The sequence below is a fragment of the Lucilia cuprina genome, chromosome 5 (assembly GCF_022045245.1).
Source record: "Lucilia cuprina isolate Lc7/37 chromosome 5, ASM2204524v1, whole genome shotgun sequence".
NCBI lineage: Eukaryota > Metazoa > Arthropoda > Insecta > Diptera > Calliphoridae > Lucilia > Lucilia cuprina.
In genome coordinates, this window is record NC_060953.1 from 24,569,993 (window position 1) to 24,597,025 (window position 27,033).

At 28.8% G+C, this 27,033-nt stretch overlaps 1 protein-coding gene across 3 annotated transcripts in view; it reads right to left on the minus strand.

Annotated features, from left to right (window-relative positions):
* Positions 1–9,068: 9,068 nt before the first annotated feature.
* The window catches only part of LOC111680253 (kinesin light chain), a 168,396-nt gene continuing 150,431 nt past the window's right edge, over positions 9,069–27,033 (minus strand). For all 3 annotated transcript variants that reach the window (XM_023441883.2, XM_023441881.2, XM_023441882.2), the window contains exons 5-6: positions 20,611–20,916; positions 9,069–9,206 (exon numbers count right to left, since the gene is read on the minus strand). In XM_023441883.2, coding sequence (XP_023297651.1) covers positions 9,192–9,206; positions 20,611–20,916 — 321 coding nt within the window. In that variant the 3' untranslated portion in view covers positions 9,069–9,191. The remainder of the gene's footprint in view (positions 9,207–20,610; positions 20,917–27,033) is intronic.

Consider the following 27,033-nt stretch of genomic DNA (forward strand, 5'->3'; position numbering starts at 1 on the left):
ATGAAGTAGTTCAGAATGTTAGCCATAAATCAATTTGGTATTTGGACAGTGGTGCTACATCACATATGACATACAAAAGGAACATTTTCGAGAGTCTTGTCGAAAATTACACTGGTACTGTTAAACTTGCAGACGAAAAGGAAATATGCGTAAAAGGGCTGGGAAATATGCGTAAAAGGGCTGTAGAATTAGATTTTTAGTTCAAGGGAAATATAAACAGATAAAACTTTTCAATACATTAGGGGTCCCTGATTTGAAAAATAATTTAATGTCAGTTAGTAAGGCTGATAATGGGTGCGTTATAAAAATAGAAGGTAAAATTGCGAAAATAGTGAAGAATAATGAAATTTTAGTTGAAGCTCATAAAAGTAATGGGTTATACTCTGTAAAGCTAGGAGACATTCCAACATGTTGTGCAATAAAAAGACTTATGCCTTTTAAATTTTTATTCATTGAACAAATTAAGTTCACATAATAAGGTAAATGGCCAAGTATCAATTTGGATAAAATTGAATGTACCATATGCTAAGGGAAAAAAGAAGGAAAAATCTTCAAGTCAGGTCCTAGAATTAATTCATTCGGACATTTGCGGTCCAATGAGGCACAGTGGGGCAGAATGGAATTTTTTGGAAATCTGTCATTTCTAAACGGCTGAACCGATCGTACTTTAATGTAATCTTCATTGTAGATTTATTAAATATGGTACTTAAAATCTGAGAAGCTTACTTATATACCAATTCTTGTCATTTCCGATACAGGTATTCCAAAGTAAAAAATTACGAACTGTCTACCTATTAACATTTCGGACTATATTACTATAACCTGTAATTCAGTCATTGATATTTCTTATTAGTGAATGAATCGAAATTATCATTACCTGAATATTTTTACCTACATGATCATAAACGAAACAGAACGAAATGATCTGTCAAAAAAATTTAGGTAAAAAATAGTTATAAATTTCTGAAAATTTAAGCATAATAGGACCTTTCAATTATAAGGATAAGCATTTGTTTGTAAATATAAGATTTAAACATGTTCTGTCATATTTAATACTAAAATATGAAATTAAAGGATACAGATTTAAATGAACATATTTTTGAATGTAATTGAGATATTGGCTTGAAAATTTTTGTGAAGGGTCGAGAATTTCCATATCTAACTAAAAAAAGATATTAAGGGATAAATATGGACTAAATTGTTGTAGCTATCTGCGATCCTATTAAAATTTTGATATAAATCATAGTTTTAGAAATTTAACAAATATGTAATATATGACAAAATCTTTATTTATGAACAAAACTCAATGAAATCTTCAACGCTTGTTAAATTTGTCATTTCAAATAAGAAAATGCAAAAAAAATTGAAAAGGTCAAAGGGCATCCCGCAATTTCCAAAAATAGGAATGAAAATCCCAAAAATGGGATTTTCTACATTTTTGCCCATAGGGTCCACATTTCTTTCAGGGCTGGGAAAATACTTTTGGAGTAAATAGAAAACATATTGAGGTTTCCAAAACTGCTTTCAGTTTTCTAATCCCAGCTTTGAGATTTTAGAACATGTCGCCCAAAATTGAAGTTTTGATAAAAAAAAAATAGGTCATATTCGGAAGGACGCAGTGGCAACATTTTCAAAAAATAGGACAAGTTTTTTTTTACGCCAAAGCGTTCTGCGTAAAAATACCTTTTAGAAAACTATAAAATTGTTATATGTTCTTAAAGAAAATTATTTTATTAATAATAGAGTTAGGACACATTTTGGGCAAAAAAACCGCAAAAATCTAAAAATTTTTGAATTATTAAATTAAAAAACGTATATTTTTGGATCTGTAAATGATATTGATCTGAAATTTTTTGTATATTTTTGGAAATTTTGTTGTCCAAAATTAATTTGGTCCAAAATTACGCCCGCACAGTGGGGCAGAATGGAAATTTTTTGGAAATAAATCTGGCATTTCTAAACGGCTGATCCGATCGTGATAAAATTTGGCGTGAGCGTAGCCAAGGAGTATTCGAGTTTAAGTTTTGAAGATGAACCCCGCAGATGACCCAGGGTCGGAGCTGTGGCGGCTCAAAGTAGGGTACATACGACATGTAAAATTTTTAAACTCGTGCCATTTTATTGTTTTTCACCCAGATACAAAGATTTTTATATTTTCTGAAAGCGCTCGACGAGATCTTGAAAAAACATGCTTGGACATACTACTTATGTCTTATAATATCCGAGTTATAGGCATTTAAAAATTTAGTGATACAAAATTTACCATACCTTGGTCCGCCTTTTTTTGAATACCGGGCGTAATTTTGAACCAAATGGACTCAATTCAAACTCAATTCAAAAAATTTTAAATTTTTGCCGTTTTTTTGCCCAAAATGTGTCTTAACTCTTTTATTAATAAAATAAAATTTTCTTTAAGAACATATAACAATTTTATAGTTTTCTAAAAGGTATCTTTAGGCAGAACGCTTTGGCGTAAAAAACTTGTCCTATTTTTTGAAAATGGTGCCACTGCGTCCTTCCGAATATGACCTATTTTTATCAAAACTTCAACTTTGGGCGACATGTTCTAAAATACCAAAGCTGAGATCAGAAAACTGAAAGCAGTTTTGGAAACCTCAATATGTTTTCTATTTACTCCAAAAGTATTTTCCCAGCCTTGAAAGAAATGTGGACCCTATGGGCAAAAATGTAAAAAATCTCATTTTTGGGATTTTCATTCCTATTTTTGGGAATTGCGGGATGCCCTTTGACCTTTTCATTTTTTTTTTTGCATTTTCTTATTTGAAATGACAAATTTAAGAAGCGTTGAAGATTTCATTGAGTTTTGTTCATAAATAAAGATTTTGTCATATATTACATATTTGTTAAATTTCTAAAACTATGATTTATATCAAAATTTTAATAGGGTCGCTGATAGCTACAACAATTTTGTCCATATTTATCCCTTAATATCTTTTTTTAGTTAGATATGGAAATTCTCGACCCTTTGCAAAAAATTTCAAGCCAAAATCTCAATTACATTCAAAAATATGTTCATTTAAACCTGTATCCTTTAATTTCATATTTTTCATATTTTAGTATTAAATGTGACAGAACATGTTTTAATCTTATATTCACCTATTTTCTATTTGTTTGCTTATCCTTATAATTGAAAGGTCCTATTATGCTTAAATTTTGAGAAATTTATAACTATTTTTTACCTCAATTTTTTCGACAGATCATTCGTTCTGTTTCGTTTATATGAGGTAAAAATATACATATAATGATAATTTCGATTCATTCACTAATAAGAAATATCTATGACTGAATTAAAGGTTATAGTAATATAGTCCTAAATGTTAATAGGTAGACAGTTCGTAATTTTTTACTTTGGAATACCTGTATCGGAAATGACAAGAATTGGTATATAAGTAAGCTTCTCAGATTTTAAGTACCATATTTAATAAATCTACAATGAAGATTACATTAAAGTACGATCGGTTCAGCCGTTTAGAAATGACAGATTTCCAAAAAATTCCATTCTGCCCCACTGTGCCTCATTGGACCGCAAATGTCCGAATGAATTAATTCTAGGACCTGACTTGAAGATTTTTCCTTCTTTTTTCCCTTAGCATATGGTACATTCAATTTTATCCAAATTGATACTTGGCCATTTACCTTATTATGTGAACTTAATTTGTTCAATGAATAAAAATTTAAAAGGCATAAGTCTTTTTATTGCACAACATGTTGGAATGTCTCCTAGCTTTACAGAGTATAACCCATTACTTTTATGAGCTTCAACTAAAATTTCATTATTCTTCACTATTTTCGCAATTTTACCTTCTATTTTTATAACGCACCCATTATCAGCCTTACTAACTGACATTAAATTATTTTTCAAATCAGGGACCCCTAATGTATTGAAAAGTTTTATCTGTTTATATTTCCCTTGAACTAAAAATCTAATTCTACAGCCCTTTTACGCATATTTCCCAGCCCTTTTACGCATATTTCCTTTTCGTCTGCAAGTTTAACAGTACCAGTGTAATTTTCGACAAGACTCTCGAAAATGTTCCTTTTGTATGTCATATGTGATGTAGCACCACTGTCCAAATACCAAATTGATTTATGGCTAACATTCTGAACTACTTCATGAGTGGCTATGAATCCGTTTGAGCAAACTACGTTAGAACGATATTTTTTTCGTGTGTCTTTTGTCGTTTTGATCGTCTTTCAACGTTTCCTTAGGAAATCCCATTTCTGTTTGGAAGATTTCAAGTTTCTCACAAGCCATACAATTTTTGGTGCTTAAGCAATCAGGATATCGGCTCTTGCATCCTGATCTTTTTCAATCAATTTCTCTCTTAAATGTTGTTCAACTGGAATAGCCAATTCGCCCTTGACTTATCTGCAGTAGTCTTTTTTTGTGCAATAAAGCCTCCATTTGGGTCTCCATGTAAAAATAGTTAGACCTATCAAATATTGGAATTTTACTTGCAAATGTTGTTGTAGTCTATTACAATTTCGTTATCCTCTATGATTTCGTTATTTTAATATCCACACAATCACTCGAACTGGAGTTCTGGGCCCATAACCTATTAAATTACACGAACACGATGTGTTTTTATATCAAAGTAATTTATTGAATGAAAAATATTTTTTTCAATTTGAGTTAAATTTTAAACAAGTACATTTGTTAATTCAACAATACAAATATACAATCAGTGTTGTCTAACATGATTTGATAGAGGTAACATAAAAATGATTACCAATTATTGTAGTGTACTAAAAAATTTCTATTTACCTGGACAAAATAAAATTTAGCTTGAAACTGGACAAGCATATAAAAAGCTGGCAACCCTAGTCAGAATCCAGCTGAAAATCGTCTTTTGTGCTAATAACGACCCTAATATTTTCTATTTTTTGAATTTTTTGTAATATTATTTTTTATTTGTCTCCAACCAATGAAAAAAATAATCCTAATATATATCATAAATCTCTTTGTAAGTTTATTTGTTTCTTTCTGCTTCAATCACGCTAAACGGCTAGACGGATTTTCTTCAAATTTTGACAATAAATAGATATATGTCTGGAAGCTATAGGCTATATTATTTTTTGAAAATTGGACTAGAAGAGGTAAAAATGGCGAAAACGTGAAAAATAGTACTTTTGTCCATGAACACTGATTTTTGTTTGTTCAAATGCTAATATATTTTCAATTTAGCATTTTAAAGTATCAGAAATATGTTTTGGTAAAGTTGCGGTGCAAAAGTTTGATAAAAACGGATAAAAAATGTGGCGAAAAACGAGTAAAATCAATCGTACTTGAAGACTGATTTTTATACCCTTCACCTTCGTGAGAAGGGTATATATAAGTTTGTCATTCCGTTTGTAATTTCTATAATATAATTTTCCGACCCTATAAAGTATATATATTCTGGATCCTTATAGACAGCGGAGTCGATTAAGCCTTGTCTGTCTGTCCGTCTGTCTGTTGAAATCAGTTTTAAGAGGACCCCAGATATCGGCGAGATCCGAATCTTCAATAATTCTATTAGACATTTCGAGAAGATCGCTATTTAAAATCAGCAAAATCGGTCGGTAAATAACGGAAGTAAGAGCAAAAATCCGAGACAACCTCTGAAAATTTCATCAAAAAATTGTTAAAAAAGCAACAAAAACACTGTATATAGAAAAAGATGTACACGTGTGTGTGTAGATGTATTTGGTTTTATTCAGCTGTGTATTTTTTGTATGTTTGGAATCCAAACATACAAAAAATACACAGCAAAAAAATGATTTGCATTTTTTGTTAAAATAAAATAATTTTCCCTTTTGTTTTGCAAATATATTTTTTAATGAATAGAAAAAAGTATTTAAAACGTTTTCAATTATATGAGAGTAGATTGTGAGTTATTGTACAATAATTTTTATGCGAATGATGTAAGTTTGAAATTTAAAACTAACACAAATTTTTTTCCAAGTGCTTTTTAAAACATTTTTTTTTACGATAAACAAAAACAAAATCTACGTCTCGTCAATGTTTACCAGCAATGAATCAGAGGTCGAAGTCGACCGGCTTCGAGTCGGAGCTTAGCCGTCGCCGAACTATATTTAGTTGCTTGAGCCGCCGTCGCCGAAACATTCGGCTTAAATCGACTCAATTTTTTTAATGTTTTTATTAACTAGACTGTAAGATCAATTATGTTTAAAATACACTATGGTGAAGGGTATATAAGATTCGGCACAGCCGAATATAGCACTCTTACTTCTTTTTAACTGCGAAAATATTTTTGATTTAAAAAAGGATATTATTTTTTTCAAAAATCAAAAAAGTAACACATTTATTTATTAAAAACAATTGTGATAATTATTATTCACTTCTTTTTTCCGGGTATTTTTGGTTATTTGAGCTCTAGTTCAAGGTGTAGTTAAATAGGCGCTAAATTTTTTTATATTCTAACGCGAAATTATTTTCGATTATATATATAATATATATATATATATTATATATAATATATATATATATATAATATAATATATATATATAATATATAATATATATATATATATATATATATATATATATATATATATATAATATATATATATAATATATATATATATATATATATATATATATATATATATATATATATATATATATATATAGATATATAATATATATAATATATATATATAGATATATATATATATATATATATATATATATATATATATTATATAATATATATATATATATATATATATAAATATATATATATATATTAGATATATTTTAGAAAAATTAAATTAAAATTGGTAAAGAGGGGAGTTCGTGTTTTTCATGTAGACCTTACACCTAAACTGCTGGGTCGAATTTAAGAAATTTTAAACAGAAATACAGTGGACGTCCACTAGTACGAATTATATAGTGTCAGGCCCTTTCGTAGTACCGAAAAATTCGTATTATTGAACAACACATTTTATATGTTTAAATTCAAATAATACACATAAAATTTTGGATTTTATTTATTTTTGTTTTATTTTTCATGAAAATTTACATAACGAAACAAAATAAAATATAATAAATGTGTATTATTTCAAATAAATTTCTTGTACATAAACAGGCATAAAAGGGACATATTTACGTATACGAATTATTAATTTTGAAAGTATCGTGAGTCCAATGGTTGAAATGACATATTTACGTATACGAATTGTTAATTTTGAAAGTATCGTGAGTCCAATGGTTGAAATGAGATATAAGTCTTAAATTTTTATGTTTTTAAAAATATGTGTGCCAAAGACAATTTGCATGTACATATACACATGTTCTAAAATGTATTAAACATGTTCAGATTACATAAACCTTTTATTAGAAACTTGAATGGAATATACCACTTTCAAACACAATTCTATAATTTAAAATTTTCTCTTAAATACTTGGAATATTTAAATGATCACATATAGTAATGCTAATTTTCATGCAGTAAATTGTGTGTATGAGGACTTTAAAAACAAAAACAAAAAACACTTGTAATAAAATAAAAAACTTCAAAATTACTGAGCTAAAACTGAATGATACCGAAATAATAAAATAAAAACATAATAAAAACTTCATTCATAAGTAAATAAAAACAAAATTCCAAAAAAATGCGTTATTCGTACTATCGAACAAAAAATTGTGACTTTATTCGTACTGTAGAGTAGACAATGCAACAATTTTGCCATTCGTATTATTGGACATTCGTAATAAAGAGGGTACGTACTATTGGACGTCCACTGTACATATATCTTTACTTAGAAGTTTCAATTGGTTATATCATTATGTATTAAAAAAAAATTATTATTTTTTTAAATGAAGAAACAAAATTAATTTCTACTTACATACTTTTAACCCTCATATTCTAAACAAAATTTTTATTTTATAAAAGGTTTATAAAACAAAATTTAAAAAACATATTAAGGCCCCTCCACACGTGCACACAAGTAGTGTCAAAATTTTATGTAGAAGGATACGGATGCGATCGTTTAAACACGATATGTAATAAAACTTTACTACATTGAGTAAAATACTTATGGAAAATTGTACATTCTTATAGCTCTCTTCGTCGTATTAGATCAGGGATGTATTTTTAAGTTAACTAAAAAACTGTTTACATCTTACTTTGTTATTGTTTTATCCCAATCGTGTAAACAAAAAAATCATACGACCTTTATTATCTTTTTTGAAATACGGATGGAATTTCATCTTACTTTATCATTAGACTTTACGTACGTAAAGTGTAATCGTTTGATCGCTCATTAAAAAAACATATTTTTAGTTTTAGCTTTCTCATTTTTTAGTAAAGTACCTTTTCGAATGCTTTGAAGAGTTTAAATCATGCTTTAAAAAAGAAAATTATTAAAAATTCGAAATCTTATATTTTAATATTATTTATTGCTTTGTTGCTAATTGTAAAGGTAATTTTTTACCACTCAAGTCCAAAGAATTTTTAAAAGGGAGACAATATAGTTTAAATGTAGATTTAAATTTCGACATATTAATTTCAGGGGTAAAAAGGATAGATTATATTAATTGATCTAAGATTTAATATTATAAATCATTTAAAATCCCGGGCAACGAGGGGTACAAAAAGCTAGTCTAATTATAATAAATACCTGATAAAATTTAGAGATGATACTAATTTATTCGTAATTTGTACGTAATTAAAACTGAATTTTGTATAGCCAATCATGATATGAATAATATGTTAATGAATAATTCCATCATGTGAACCAGGTATGAGTGTATTGAAATATTGTACAAATACTTTAACTGTTTTTTAAATTCATTTGAATATGAATCGAATTGAGATTCATTTGAATTAGAGATTTATTGCAATTAATTTTTATCAAATTTATTTGAGTTGACTCAAAATTAATTATTGGTAACAAAATAAATGAGTTCAAAATTAGCTAATTCATACAATGAATAATTTCCGAATTATTAAAAAAATAAATTATTCATTTACAGCTCTGATATTGTTCTTAAAAATATACTTACATAGGTATTAATAACAAATAGAAAGTCATGAAACAAATTTATTTGTATTGAAAGCACTTTTTATTAAACGACTTGACGGAATGACATCATCCATATATATATAAATCATAACATTAAAGTATTGCTAGACCATATCCATACGCATTGATCCGATAAATAATTATTTTTGATATTTCTAAAAGAAAAAGAAAAAAATAAAATAATAAGATAACTCGTAAATAATGAAAATATTTAATAAGCGGCTTTAAAAGGTAATGCATTCCTTGATATGTGCGAGAAAAGTCTTTATTTATATCTATATAAATGCTCAGTGACATGTTTTTGTTTTTTACTTATAGTTTTTCTTTTTCCTTATTTTGTATGTAAAATTTTCGGTTTTGGGAGGGCTAAATTTCCTTTTTCTCACGTGGATCCACGCCAGCCCTATATTAATTATAAATATATTAGCGCATTTTGTCTGTTTTTGTTATATTTAAAAATTTTTTGGATTAGAAATTTATAATGAGTATTAAAATCTTAACCTAAAATATCTTAACAAATTTTCAACAAAAGTTCTCGATAATTTAAATATCTGTCAAAATCCAATGTTTCCATTCTTCTTAGTTGTCTATGACCCTCAAATGACAGAACTCCCTCGAAAGAGGATTAGGGTGATCCATTAGTTTCGACATTATTTATATTACAGTATAATTTATATTACAGTGCTGACTGCTTTCTTTGTACTTTCCCAAGGTTTATAACTGTTTTGTACAAAACCACTTTGTTCTCCATGTCTAGGGCAGACCATGGTCCAATTAGCTAGTTAATTTGAGCTGACTTTATTTTTATTTGTGTAATCTTGGATTTAATGCGGTGAGTCTAAGTTAAGCGCCAATTAAGGTGGATATTTCACATGGCTTTGCTCAGGAAGTTTTATACTGTTTATTTGTACGGGAGGACAATTTTGCCGTCATAGAGTAAATGTAATGTGAGTACATTTTATTGCATTGACTTTTATTTTCTATTTGCCCAGCCACTTTTCCAATTCGCCAATGTGAAACTGGAGTTGTCATCCGCTCAAATAAAATAATTAACATAATTTCGTCACCACATACAAAAAAGTAAATAGTAGCTGAAATTACTGGTTTTATTTTATTTTTTATAAAATAGAAATCGGAGACAAAATAGTTGTGCAATTGCGTAATTTAAAAATAACTATTATTATTTTTGTTTAGTTTGTTATTCATAATACACATAATATCTATTGTTTAATATAGTCTTAATTATATTTGCCTAGTCTTGTCTATACTCTAGTCTACTGGATAGTCTAAACTCTAATCTATATTCTAGTCTAATTTTGTTTATAGTTTATACCGGCGGATAGAGAGGCAGATAAAAATCACTACTACACACACACACTTGGCATTTTTTCCATTGAAATTGCACTGGAAAAAATATTTGGTTATTTTTAATTTTGAAGATTAAATTGCATTACTGTAAAATGCGAATATTTATAAACAATGTGTAATCAATGTACTTAAGAATGATAATTTCTTCACATAGAAACAACATTTCCAATTAAAATGTACAAAAAAAGTATGATAGTTAGGTTAGCAGGCTGTCCCTTGCAGTTCGCATTAGGGGCACACTTGGGTCCATGTTGTGATCCCTTTGTGGTACCTGAAAAGAGAAAGAAAACGGTCGGCGTATTATTACACTTCGACCCATCTACTCTGGTTTCCTATCCAAACCATTTTGTCGCACGAATAAAGGAGTCTATCCTTCGAATGTCAGCCTCAGATAGATCCGTTAAATCGTGCATGACATTGGCTCCTAGCAGATTCGATCTATGCTCCGCTAGGGCAGGACACTGACAGAGGAAGTGAACAGTACTCTCCTCTTCCTCTTCGTCTTGACAGCTTCTGCAGAAGTCATTACTAGGAAGGTCTAGTCTTCTAGCATGGAGCCCAAAAGGCCAGTGGCCAGTCACCACTGCAATCAAGTTTCGAAGATTTGCTCTCGGAAACTGAATTAGGACTCGTGATCTTCGTGGGTCATACGACGGCCACATGATCCTCGCCAGTCTACAGGTAGCCTCAGTCGACCATCTGTGTTGCGCAAGCTCGTGGAGTTTTTCGCGAATCGAGCGTTTGCAGCTTGAAAGCGGAATGCCAACGAAATTGTCGGTGTACTCTGTCGCTAGTGAGGAACCCACTTTCGCAAGAGAGTCCGCGATGGTATTACCAGGTATCTGTCGATGACCTGGAATCCAATACAGTCCCACTGTGGAATGTTTCGCCATCTCGTTTAGAGATGCCCGGCATTCTAGGACCAGGTGTGATGTTGTATAAACCCCACTTATAGCCCTTAGGGCAGCCTGACTGCCGGTATAAATTCGAATATCTTCCTGATATATTCGATAGAACCTGAGCCAGTTTGCAGCCCGTTTTATGGCTGATAGTTCAGCCTGAAGTACGCTACATTGGTCAGGAAGTTTAAAAGAAACTTCCGTTCCAGTATGTGCAATATAAAAGCCACCGCCTACGCCATCTTTCGATTTAGAGCCATCGGTGAAGACCTGATACGAACCGTCACGGAGGATAGATTAGTAGGGATTTCCAACAGACGAGTGCTCCATACATCAGTATGGGCTTAACTACCATGTCGAAGAGCCATTTGGTATTCTTAGGATTAATACCCCAGGATTTGCCTATTGCTCTCCTACATGAGTATAGGGCCGCAGCCGCTTTGTCCACTCTGGTTTGAGTGTTCAGATGCCATGATAATTTTGAATCCAGGATGACTCCTAGATATTTTGCACTATCAGATAACTTTAACTCGACCCCATTCAAACGAGGGAGAGTGAAAGTGGGTAACTTGTATTTCCTGGTGAAGAGAACAAGTTCCGTTTAGCTGGATTTACGCTTAGTCTGCTGTTTGTACTCCAGGTACTAAGTGATCTAAGGGCAGTTTCCATTCTATGCGATATAGTGTCCAGGTATTTTCCAGATACTATGACAGACACGTCGTCCGGATACGCAATGATCCCAAAGCCCTTGGACCTAAGTTCCATGAGAAGGGAATTCAATGAAAGGTTCCATAGCAATGGAGTCAGAACTTCACCTTGTGGAGTTCCGCGACTAGCCACTTTCGTGACATTTGCTGCTCCCATTTCCGAGACGATGACCCTTTTAGTCAGTAGTCTCTTTATGAAAGCTTGAATAGGCTGGTTTATTCCCAGGCCATGTAAAGCCGATATTATCGACTCAGGGTGTACATTATTGAAAGCCCCCTCAATATCAAGGAAGGCAACAAGTGTGTACTCCCCCTGCTCTAGAGTCTTTTCTATGTGACCCACTAGCGAGTGTAGCGCAGTCTCAACGGATTTACCTTTCATATAGGCATGTTGGGACGCTGATAAGAGGTCAGGATTGATACTCATTCTCAGATGTATATCAATGATCCTTTCCAGTGTTTTGAGAAGAAAGGAGGACAGACTAATTGGTCTGAAGTCCTTTGGCTTCGTGTGAGAGGTCTTTCCTCCTTTCGGGATAAAGACCACTTTACACTTGGTCCAGGGTTCTGTTATATACGACCATTTAAGGCAGGCAGTATATAACCGAATTGGCCAAGGCATTAGATGGACAGCATTATGTTGCAAATCCGCAGGTATAATACCATCAGGACCCGGTGATTTAAATGGGTCAAAACTCTTAATTGCCCAGTTGATCCTATCTTCATTTATGAATATTTTGGTATCAGCTGGAAGATTTGAGAGCTGCATGTCAATTCTGTTTTCAGGAGATTGACAGCCTGGAAAATGCGTAGCCATTAGAACTTTCAAGGTGTTTTTGTTTTTTCAAGTTGTGATTGCAATTTCTTTAACAAAGTGACATCAACCTGCTTTGTTGAATGCTGTCAAGCAACTAAATAAAATATTTGTATTTTTGATGCTCTTGTTTAGAGGTTCGTATGCGATCGTGTTGTGTACATGTAATTTGCCGAAAATCTTCGTTGTCAGAACAATACTAGCGCCGACGTCTGGTCTAGCCTATAATCTAATCTAAATTTTAGAAAATAGTCAAGTTTAGTTTGTAGCCAATAGTCTATTCTATAGGCTCTTAATTAGTTGAGAAATAATTTAATAATCTCTCTTCTTTATTACGCAATTTATTTTCTTTTATTTATTATATTATAATTTTAGCGATAATTTAATGAAAATTATTAAAAATTAGTTTACTAAATAGCTGTTTTATCCGTCAATTGTTTTAAGTAATTATTTGCTGTAATGTAAACACTGGACAAACAAATTCTTACTATTTGTATTGAATTATGTTTGGTTTTTTCTTCAAACAAAGCTACAAAACAGAAACACCCATTTTAAGCACATTCTAAATTGAAATGTATTTATTTTTTGTTTTTAGGAAGACATTTCTATGAAATCGTAAAAAACTAATGTAAGTTCAATTAAAGCGAAAATGTTTCATGTTTAGATTTCGCAATGAGAAAATATTTTCAGGTTAACAAATAAAAATGTTTCAAGAAAAACCGCTGAAATTTTGGTTGCCTTTTAAAAATAATTGTTTACATTACATCCAACAAATATTTAATATAAAAAACTTCAAATATTTGATAGGTGTGAACTTAGCTTAAATAAATTAATGTAAGCTTTTGAGCGTTGATAAAGATAAATATACTTGTTCAATTCACAATCGATGCTGTAGCGTTGTGTGCGCTGTATGTCAGTAGTCTTAACAATGTTGTTGGTATTTTCTATGCAAAGGCTCTATACAACCCCTACTACAATTTTTCATGTGCTTTTCAAATGTTGTAAGAAAGTTAGTGTTGCCAATTGTTTTTTTCAACATATAACCAAAAAATTCAAACGATTTTAGCATAAAAACGATGAAGTGGTAACACTGAATTCAAAATCAAACAGCTGTTTACCAAAACAAAACAACTAAAATTTTATTAAAAACAGTTTATTTATTAGCAGAGTTTAAATATTAGTAAATGCTTTTATATTTTTATTTTTGACTTTGCAATAAATATGCATTTACCTCATATGTAAAAATATGCATATTTAAAAAATGGTTCTGTTCAAAATATTTCTAGTATTTTTGCTAAAAATATTTACCCATACAAACTATTGCATATTATAGCTTACAGACAAATATAAAAAGTTTTCACTTACAATATATTACGCAGCAACTCGCTAACATATTTATAATACCCACATATATGGCATATGGCTTGGCTATAATATTAAAATATTTTCCTACACAAATTATTCGAAGTCAACAATATTGAAGCCATGCAAGCAGTAATATACGAACATGAAATGTACGCAAGCAGAGCATAAATGTGCCGACGAAAACACGAAACAAAACGATAGTCGCGACTATCAGGTTACAATATTTTTACTATCAAACTTAAATATTATTTACTATAGGAAATGACTTATGGTCTAAAATTTAACAGTTCATGTTGAACTTGAAAAATTATAAAATGTGAAAAATGTATGCAAGATATAACCAAATTTTATTTAGAAAATAATATGAAACGTTTATATCTATGTATGTTTTATGTATATTATGGGAGAAATTTATGCATGAAATAACCAAATTTTAATTAGAAAATTTTTGAATTGAATTATTGAATGTATGTATTTATTAAATTTATTTGTAATTTTTATGTGGAGTATTAAAATGTATGTATTTGTATTGATTGTAATATAATTAGAAAAAAATTATATAAATTCTTAGAGGATCATATGAATGTAAAAATACATATATTTAAATATGTATATATGTATGTAAAAAATTGTTTTTACAGGCTATATTTAAACATATTGTTTGTAACAGGATGATAAATTCAATATAAAGCAAGAAACACTAACAATAAGTTTGTAAACAGGTAGTGTCTATGAAATGATTAATAATGAAGGAAAATATAGGTATTTTAGAAATTTGTAACAGGATGGCAAGAAATTAAGAGGGGACATAACATAAAAAGTTGTTTTTGTAATTTTACATTGTGAAGGTTAAAACAACAAAAATGTATGAATGTATTACATACATATACATGTATGTTTTTCATATGCATGTACATTAGAGTGCTCCAAAAAAACTAAGTTTGGAATTTTAACCGCCCCCCCTAAAATTGTTCTACGGGTTATAAAAATAAGTCATGCAAAAATTTAGGTCAATAGGACTACGTTAACTGGTGCCGCAACGGCTCTAAAGTTTGAAGATGCATTTACAAGGGGAAAATATGCATTTTTTTTCAGTTTTCACAAAAGTTTTGTCATTAAATAATTTGTTTTGTATTTTATTGTCAAAGAATCGTAATGTACACAGAATTAGCGTTACAAAAAGACAAAAAACACAAAAATTGGTTGAAAAATGTAAAAGTTATTATCGTGTCTCAGAGCACTTGAATTCGAAATGTGATAAAAATATAAACATATTTTTGAAAATATTTTAATAAAATAATTGTGTTACCTTAAATACATCTGTAGTTACTTGAATATGAGTTTTTGTCCTTATAGAATAACGTAAACATGTTCTCAGCTATGGTCGAAAAATTTTGATATTAATAATGGTCGATTCAAAATTCAAATTTTAGTTTTTTTGATACTTTGTTAAACAAATTTCAATATTTTTGGGAGAACTCACAGGGATTTATGTACAGCAGATTAGGGAATAAAACAGTAAAAAAATTAGGTCAATACCTCTTATAGTTTGCCTGTACCTGCAATTTAAATTCAGCGGATTTCGAGAAAAACTCATTTTTGTGTAATATTTTGCAAAATTAGCCTTTTTATTATATTGTTGTATATTTTAAATGGAACCTTTTGTAAATTTTTTAGTCCACATATTTCTGAATAAAAATCAAGAGTTTCGTGCAATTGGACGCCATTAACCCATAAACTTTAAAGGTCAAAGGTCAAATTTTGTAATATTTGCAATTTTTACCGGAAACTAGTCGAAATTGTTTCTATTTTAAGGTAGATTATCACAAAACTTAAGAAATTTATTAACAACCGATATTTATAATAATACTGAAAAAAATTAATTAACTCTTAAACGGCCTTGGGATCAAAATGACCCTGATGTTTTAAAAACATGCCAATTTGGACGGATTTCAATAAAACCATTTGCAATCCCATTTTTCTATGTATATTTAAGCATAGCTGTAAAATTTCGATTACGATTAATAATCAATTAAATTATTTTTCAAAAATAATCGTAATGATTATTTAATTTTCTGGTATAAAATTTCTGATTATTAATTGATTACGATTAAAATTAATCTAAAAATAATCAGGATTAATTAAAATTAATGAAAATAATCAAAAATAATCAGAATTAATCAAATAATTAATTTGATTATTTTCAAGAATTAATTTTGATTATTTTTGATTAATTTCAATATATTTGGTGCAATTCTCTATCTTTTTACATTACGTGTAATGAAAAACTGTTATTATATAATATATTTATGAAGTTTATTTGGATTGAAAATTTTAATCTCAGTAAAAGAAATTAGAAAAAATTACTGCAATCTTTTCGAAATGGGTCTCAAAAAATACGTAATTTTTAGCGGATTGCCGGAAAAATAATTAAGTTTTTCTTAGAGCTTTTTTTGGGAGGAAATTATACTAAACATATGGAAAATAATCAAAATTAATCCTTAAAAATAATCAATTTTTTGATTAATTTTGATTTTTTTATTATTTTCATTAATTCCAATTAATCCCTGATTATTTTTAGATTATTTTTAATCGTAATCAACAATTAATTAAAAAAATTGAAAATAATCGTTAATTAATCATTAATTTTACCTATTTAATAAATATAATCTAATTAATAATAATTACGATTATTAATCATTATTTTACAGCTATGATTTTAAGTAATACAATTGTTTTATTAGAATATTTTCAAAAATATGTTTATTATCATATCACATTTCGAATTAAAGTTCTCTGAGACACGATAATGGCCTGGGGAATTTTTAATAACTTTTACATTTTTCAAGCAATTTTTGTGTTTTTATCTTTTTGTAACGCTAATTCTGTGGACATTACGATTCTTTGACAATAAAATGCAAAACAAATTGTTTAATGACAAAACTTTTTTGAAAACTGAAAAAATTGCATATTTTCCCCTTGTAAATGCATTTTCAAACTTCAGAGCCGTTGCGGCACCAGTTAACCTAATCCTATCGACCTAATTTTTTGCACGACTTATTTTTATAACCCATAGAACAATTCTAGTGGGGGGCGGCCTGTAGGATAATTTTGTTTCCTTCATACAAGCTTGGAGCACTCTAATGTACATATACATATGTCACATTTCTATAAATTATTATTACATACTCTCAATTATCTTACAATAATGAATGAACAGGCGCGAAGAAAATAATATATAGGTGTTAATAAATTTGCATATGCCATCGCCAACCTTTTGAATTTGCATGAGAGAGACTAAATAATAATGATATTTCTTTCCTCTTCTCTCCACCACAAATTCAAGTAAAGGATCTTGCGTAAACCATCGTTAAGAAATGTGCGTAAAATGATAAAGTAGGAAAGAGAAGTTCTACTACAGTTCAGTTTTATGACGAATGTTTTTTGCATCTTCTTCCCTCCACCAATTCAAAGGTAAAGCAAAAAATGACCTAGCGTAATCCATCGTTATGGAATGTGCGTGAAAAGTAGGAAAGAAAAGTGCTGTTACAGGTCATTTTTATGACAAATGTGTTTTTGTTATTGTTTCACACATACTTACATACATATGTATATTTATAACTGGTGTATATATGTATGTATGCATATTTTTCTATGTATATGTGACATATGTATATGTATGTGCATATAAAAAACATACATGTATATGTATGTAATACACTCATACATTTTTGTTGTTTTAACCTTTCACAATGTAAAATTACAAAAAAAACTTTTTATGTTTTTATGTCCCCTCTTTATTTTCTGCCATCCTGTTACAAATTTCTAAAATACCTATAATTTCCTTCATTATTGATCATTTCATAGACATTACTATCTGTTTACAAACTTATTGTTATTGTTTCTTGCTTTATATTGAATCTATTTCATATCATCCTGTTACAAACAATATGTTTAAATATCCTGTAAAAACAATTTTAATACTCGACATAAAAATTATACATAAATTTAATAAATACATACATTCAATAATTCAATTCAAAAAATTTCTAATTAATTAATTTTCCCATAATATACATAAAACATACATAGATATAAACGTTTTATATTATTTTCTAAATAAAATTTGGTTATATCTTGCATACATTTTTCACATTTTATAATTTTTCAAGTTCAACATGAAATGTTAAATTTTAGACAATAAGTCATTTCCTATAGTAAATAATATTTAAGTTTGATAGTAAAAATATTGTAACCTGATAGTCGCGACTATCGTTTTGTTTCGTGTTTTCGTCGGCACATATATGCTCTGCTTGCGTACATTTCATGTTCGTATATTACTGCTTGCATGGCTTCAATATTGTTGACTTCGAATGATTTGTGTAGGAAAATATTTTAATATTATAAGCAAGCCATATGCCATATATGTGGGTATTATAAATATGTTAGCGAGTTGCTGCGTAATATATTGTAAGTGAAAACATTTTATATTTGTCTGTAAGCTATAATATGCAATAGTTTGTATGGGTAAATATTTTTAGCAAAAATACTAGAAATATTTCGAATGGGAGCAATTAAATATATTATATTCATAAAATATATTTTTATTTTAATATTACATACGTATGCATAGGAGAAAATATGCATTTTGGTTACTAATATATTAGTAATTTTAATCACTGTTTATTAGTTTCAAATGTGGAATAATAAAAAATTGAGTTTATTTCTCATGTTTAATTAATTTAATATTTTTTGATTTTTTATCTTTTGACATTGTTATGTATATTTGTTATGATAGTTTTTTTTTCCATTGAGAATATAAACTTATGACTTGCTGCAAAGATCTGTTCACAATCACTCTAGTAGGTACAATATACAGCTTGATTGTGAATGAACAACTTTTTACTATATAAGGTGTGTTAATTTATAAAACTGTGTAAATAAAGAGTTGTTATAATATTTAAACTGATTTGAATATTTTATTTGTAATAAAAAGATTCCGGTTTAGTTCAAATGGTTTAAACGCTTTAAAAGGTAAAACGTAATAATGTGTATGTGTACATTATGGTTATAACCAGGGAAACCAAAATATGCAAATGCATATTTTTTGTGGTGCGTCGTATGGACTCACGGATAAGATATTTACACGTTTCAGACCAATTTGAGAATTTTGGCATCGATTTGTTAGAGCATATTTTTGCATATTTTACCCCTAAGAGCATAATTTTGCATGATTTGACTTGTTAGCATATTTAAGGCATATTTTCGAGTTTTTAGAGCATATTTTACTCTTTTAGTGCATATTTTGATGTTTTCGCTTTTTTTCGTTTTTATACATTTTTAATTTTCTTTTCAAAACTTTATTTAAAAAAAATAAAATTCTATTTTTTTATTTTTTTAATTTTTTTTTAGCCTATTTTACAATTTTGAAAAAAAATTCGGTATGTTTAGTTTTTTACTCAATAAAGCATTATATTTTAAATCGGACATAAAACCGATTACTTTTGATTTCATGAGACCAATCCATTTTTATAGTTTAAAAAACTAATTATTGGAATTTATGACAACACCGATTAAAATGTCAGTTTAAAAGCTATGAATACAATTGGAAGAAATGTGTCAAACTTTGTCGTTTGAAATATGTTTTTTGGGGACCAAATGGTTTCATGTTATTTATTGGTTATCTGAACGTAAAACGGAATTCTATTATACTAGTTCTTCAAACTATGAGATGAAACATTTATAAAAAAATTTGTAGGATATAGAATATGACATTAAACATTTATTATTTCATTACAATTTCAGTCTTTTTGAGCTTTTCAATGTTAAAAAATAACAAATTTTATTTTTGGAGTATATATTTTAAATTTTAAGAGCATATTTTGAGTTTTTTACGACATATTTAAAGCACTTAAAACACTTTTTTAGAGCATGTTTTCGGTTTCCCTGGTTATAACTATAATTATGCCCTATCACTACGTGGTAGCATCTAGTTCTTATGACGAAAAGTTGTTTCTCGGGTCATTTTGTTTCAAAAACCTTCCGCGGCAAACCAATTTTCTAAAACAATTCACAAGCAAATTTAAATGAATTATCTTTGCTGCGGTTTATTTTGGTTAAAGTAAATATCGAAAACTTATAAGCTTTTTTTTTAAAATAGTGATATAGTTTTTCGGTAGGTCTGATCTGAAATTTTTAAAAATTGCATAAATGTTAAATTGGAAGTTGCTGATGTTCCCGCCAAAATTAAAAATAAAGTTCATTCTAAGATACCATTTTTCAAACTTTTTGTTTTGATATCAATATTTACTATTGTAGAATCTACTGACTTACAACGCGGGTTATTATTCGAATAGCTAAATAATAAAATATAAAAAAGATAATCAGTTAACTTTAAAACGCCTACCTCATCAGTATGTTCAGTATCATCTTTTAAATGTTTAGACCGTCTCTTGTCATTTCCGGCCAATAACTGGTTTACTTTTGACTGTTTTGCAAGATCCAAAGCCTCCTTTTTACTTCGAAGAGCACAGTCTTCCAAAGTCTCTGCAGCTTCAAACATGCCTTGTCTCCTATAAAGAGCTCCCAGATTCTTTAAAGTAGTTGTAACTGTTGGGGAATCCACTTTGGCAGCTTTGTGCCAACCGCCATATTCTCCGTAAGGAGTATTTTCCCTATTATCATATTTGTGCTCCTCACGTTCTTCTGCAACCTAAAAAAGAACGAAACAAAGGAAATGCAAGGCATATTTTTATGTTTTTCTAAAAACTTTAACTCTTATTAAGTTAAAAAAGTACTATAATATTTTTACCAACTTTACCAAAAGGAGTAAGTTGATATGTATTTCAAATCAGTACCTATTGATAAAAAATAAGAAATATTTTTACACCTACGCGCTGAAAATATGTTGAAATTAAGGGAATACATTTTATTTAGTTAAAGCACAGGTTAAGGCATACATAGATTTTAGGATATTTTTTATAGACCGAAAACTGCTGTACATATTTCAAATCTGACCTTAGTATAGTACTAAACAGGAAAATTTAAGATATATAAACTTAATTTGACAGAATTTAAATGCACTAAAAATGCATAAGAACGAAAGAAAAAAATGCAATTTAAAAAAAAATCAAAACCTGATTTTATTATTTCTAAATATAATATTCAATGCCCTTAAAAAATAGTGTTAAAATTTTTAATTTATTGTAATCCCATTAAACAATGGTGTTTATCATCATCATCTCTGAATTTAATAAAACTCCATCCAATTAATGCTCCATATATAACATGTATAATGACAAATTTTGGTTTTCGAAATATAGCGTTGTAAAGTTTAAAATCTGAAAATTTAAAGTTAATGATAAAATTTTTGTTTTTGCACCATTTGTCTCAGCAAAAAGCATACTTTGATTATGTACAAGGACACATTTTTTTGAATTATCTACTTTACTTTCGCCAAAATGGTGAATGAAATGACACCATTCCTCCGAAAGGAAGGCTAGTAAGTCTCCCATAGAGTGACCTCTACAAATGCCATACTGGCGGTCGTAAAGTAAATTGTTGTTCTCTAAATACTTGACGAGATGGATATTGACCATACATTCCATAACTTTAGAAAGTGCTGAACAAATTGCTATTGGACGGTTATTTTTAGGATTATTAGCCCTTTTTAGGAATTGGCGTTACATTAGCAGTCTTCCAGCATGCAGAAAATTTGCCGGCATGGTATAGAATGCTTAAGGACCAGCTAGCGTCGAAGATCACCTCCTCAATACCAGTGCTGGTATGCCATCTGGTCCAGGAGACTTGTTTATGTCGAGATCTGTTAAAACCTTTTTAACGGCACGCGCTCGAAAGAATATATTTGGCATAGTTACTGATACCCTTCCGAGCTCAGGGGTGGTTGATCGCTAATTGGCAAGCAAGAATTATTGGCGAACAACTCAGCTAAAAGGTTAGCTTTATCAACCGGGTCAGTGAATATTTGGTCGTCCTTAAAAAGCGTCGGAATTGAAGAACTAGCATTAGCCTTTACACTTTTAACGAAGGACCAAAGGGGTTTGCTGCCCCTAGGAGCAACCTTAGCGAGAAAGCGCTGCTCGTGTAGAGCTTTTTGGCGTCTTAGAACTCTGGCTCACGAAGACCTCGCCTTTTTGGGAGCTATTTGTTCAACAACAATCAATATAATAACACCAATATCACAAGAAATTAGTGGTCAAAGGATAGGGAAAACGTTTCACAATGACGCAATTTAAAGGCCATAAAAGCTCTGATGTGGTCATTATGTTAAAAAAACCGTACTATTGTGTCAACACTATTAACAAGTGCCATGATGATTTATTCTGATGTGGCTTTTGTTATATTTGTTGCATTAAGTGGTATTTTTATTTTAAGTTTCTCTTTCTGTTTTATTTGTGAATAATGTCATTATTGCATTTAAATTGTATTTTTTTATGTTATTATTTTGTATAAGGGAGGTTTGTGGATATTTGTTTTTATTCCCTATGTGTATTGTGTTTTATTGTTCAGTTTTTTTGTTCTTTTTTGATATTTTTCTTTACCAATTTTTTTCTACTACACTACTGTTTATTATATTTTATTTATACCTAGCTAATACCCGGTGTGCTCCGCTACCCCATCGAAAACAAATACATAATAACCAAACAAATATTTATTTAGTAACTAAATATGACAATATATTTCATTTAAATTCTAAAATAATACATTAATGATCTATTTATTTCTTATACTTGCTTAAATTTAATATATACTTTTATTCTTAAAAAATAATTCATATTCTTATCCCTTAAGATATAAATTATTTCTGTTTTACCCTAATTTATGTGAGGGCTTCAAGCTCCCCAGATGAAAGTCCTCCCTTTTTCCTCCAATATCTCCAGATGAATATTGAAGTAATTTCTACAAAATTTGATGAATCTAGTTCTATATTTTCCTAGACAAACAATATTTTGTATTTTATTCATATGGGAGATGTCAAGTCCTTATTAAAAGTTCGCTCGCTATACTCAAACTCCCTTATTCACAAAGAATTTTTTTATATATAAAACATTTATAATACAAAATTTTTATACAAAATCTAATTTATAAACCATTTATAAAATATTATTTTTGAATAAGGAGGTAAATGTTCAGATAGATGTCAAAATTCTTCAAGTTAAATTTGAAGATTTTAACTCTAATAGATTCTCAGACATACGAATTTGTTTTATTTTATTTATATAGGGGCCCCAAGACTTCATAGGTAGTCCGCCAATTTATTACCCAAAATTGTAATGTTATGTTAAACGAATTTTTGTATTTAATTTATATTTAATTTACATTTGATCCTAAATAATATATTGACACTTAAGTGGCCCGACAAAATTTGATGACTCTAACTGTTACATTATCTCAAGATAAACCAATTTTTGTATTTAATTAACAACATTTTTATAACAACATTTTTATAAAATTTAAGAAAAAGTATAATATTATTCTTGAATTATTTTTATAAAAAAATTAAAAATTCGTGTGGAGAATAATCTTGAACTAAAATTAGAAAATTTATTTTAAAATGAACAAAAATATTTGAATCAATTAATATTTCGTAAATTTTACCATATTTATTCAAAATTCCCTTTTTTCAATTTATGTTAATTAAGTTTTTCAAGAATATTTTGCATTATACTAAAATATTTCGTACAATTTCGTATATATTACAAAAGAATTTCGTGGTGCGAAACAACGAACGATTCGTACAATGTACGACATTTTTCGTATATATTAAGCATGGATTTTTTCAGTGTAGTCCGCCAATTTATTACCCAAAATGTTTACATGGATGTTAAAGTTATTCGTGCAAAAATGTAAGATTCTAACTGTAATAGTTTCCAAGATAAACGAATTTTTGTATTTGATTTATATGGGAGGTTCCACGCCCCCTAACGCTAGTGCACCCACTTTTTATCCCGTATAATCATATTGACACTAAAGTGCCTCCATCAAAATTTGAGGACTCTAACTGTTATATTATCTCAAACATACTAATTTTATATTATCTTTATGCGGGCGTGGCTCCTCGCCCACTTGAAAATTCAAAAAAAAAGTAGCCTATTACCTATTCCAGACATACTGGAATACGATGTAAAAATTTCAGAAAATCGGTTCAGCCGTTTAGTAGTATATAACGTTCAAACATACAAACACACATTCATTATATATATAAGTTTGTCATTCAGCTGCCTTTTCAGCTGTGTATTTTGTTTCTGTTTGTATATTTGGATGTAGGATGGTTTTATTGCGTTTGTTTTGTTTTTCTGTGTTTTTCGTTATGTGTGTATAGATGTCTGTTGTTTTAGATGCGTTGTATATTTCGGTTTTTACTCGTTTAGCGTAGTTGTTGTTCATTTTGTTTTGCTTTTGGTGTAGTATTAATGTAGACGGGAAAAATATTTAAAATTTATAAAACTAATATGCTTAAAATACACTATGGTGAAGGGTATATAAGATTCGGCACAGCCGAATATAGCACTCTTACTTGTTATATATAGATTTACATCTTAGATTTTTTTATAAAAATAATTTTGTTTAAAATGAATTATTGTTTAGTAGAAATATACCTCAATTAAATATTTATATGTGCATTATCATTTTTTATAAAAATAATTATATTTTAAATGAATCATTGTTAAGTAGAAATTTGCTTCAATTTGGTATTTATATGTTCATTGTTAAAAGGTATTTTTTTGTTAAAAATATGTTGAATTAATGATTTAAAAAAATAGTAATTCACAAAATTAAGCGCTCAGAAAACTACTCTCCAAATCGATAAATTTTCGATTGTAAAATTGGCCAATATTGAGTGTGGACTTTATTCTCAGAGAGGATATCCGGGGAATGCCGATGGCCCAGATTTATTACTGTTTCATCCGAGTTTTCAACTGCAAGTATTTTAGTAACACAGTGACACAGTATAGACATTGCTTTTGGAAAGAAATTAAGAAGTGTTATGTTTTGAATGTTTCAAATCCGTTATTAACAATTATAACTAAAGTTATAATTTAATAAATATTATAATATTTTTGTTTGTACATAATTATTTTCTATGACAATTTTTCGTTCTTTTTAAACTATGATCCTAAGAAAAAACAGAGTAAAGGTACGTTCACACCTATCAAATATTTGAAGTTTTTTATCAAATATTTGTTTGCTGTAATGTGAACACAAAATATTTTTGAAGAGCATGCAAAATATCAGCTGTTTTTCGTGAAACATTTTTATTTTTCAACCTACAAATATTTTCTTAGTGTGAACAAAATGTGAACACCAAACATGAAACATTTTTGTTAAACGTTATAGAAACTATATAATAATATTTTTTATGATTTCTTAGAAATTTCTGCCTAAAAACAAAAAATTAAATACATTTTTATTTCATAATGTGCTTAAAATGAGTATTTCTATTTTGACGTTTTGTTTGAAGAAACAAAGCCAAACACAATTCAATACAAATAGTAAGTTTGTTTGCCCGGTGTTCACATTACAACAAATAATTTCGTAAAGCAATTGACGGATAAAACAGTAAAAAAACAAGATTTTGTTTGCAGGCAAGGAGGAACATAACAACAAGAACAGCTAATGCGCAACCAAACCAAAAGCCAAAAATATATGTGTTTATATTTACTAAAAAGCTATACCATTAAATAATAAATTCTATATATTCTAAAATTTCATTTAATATTGTTTTTCATTAAAATTTTACCACAAAAAATACAAATTACATTTCAATACCTTGTGCAAGTGGAAAAGAGATAGATAGACTTGCACAATGTATTGAAATTACATTTCAATACCTTGTGCGAGTGGAAAAGAGATAGATGGTGGATCTTTACTGTCATGTTCTTGCTATTTAGTATAGTCAATGTAGCGAAAAACCTTGGTTGTTTGGAACGGTTTATAACGATTTCAAAAAAATCGCTATAAGCCCGGAAATAACCAAATTATAAATAATTTTCATTAAATTACATATCTATAAAATTGAAAATTATTAATATGTTTATTAATATATTTTTATATCCATGAATATAATAAATAATTGTTTAAATAAATTGAGTAATAAATTAATTAAATAATTTCTCAATAAATTCGCGGACCCCAATACATATTTTAATATCTTATTGTTCTAAATATGTAATTTTTCATCCGAAAATTGTCATAGTCCATAAATCCCAAGGTCAATCAGATGTAGATATGTCATTTCTATAAAATATTCCCGTAAATTGAGAATAATTAATATTTCAGAGTAGTTTCAATTGCCTGTTTTTGAAGATAGAATGACTTTATTGTTGAAATGCTAACATGATGTTTAATTTTATGATCGTGAGATCTTTCACGTTCACTTTTCTTTAAGGTAACGAAATTTTGATTTTGACTATTTATGCATTTTCTGATGTTAATTTAATAATATTGGTCGACAAAATCAAGTTAAAATATGTGTATCACGTCGGAATGGAATATTTATATTTAAAATTACCTGGATTAACGTATTGAAGACGAATAAAGAGTCACCTCTGTTTCGGAAATATATTATTTTAATCCTTCCAAACAAGAACACTTTTGTTTTACAATTTGACAAACTTAAATCTGCGATAAGCTTGTTCTTGAATTATGAAATGTGGCCTAACTTCATACTCCGAGATAACAGTATCTCTTATTTAATTGCAATTTGGGAACCGTTGGACTAGACTGCAAACTAGACTATAGATGCATATATTATGTAGTATAACTATATATAGTATGTTGTTACCAACCAATAAATAACAAAACAAAC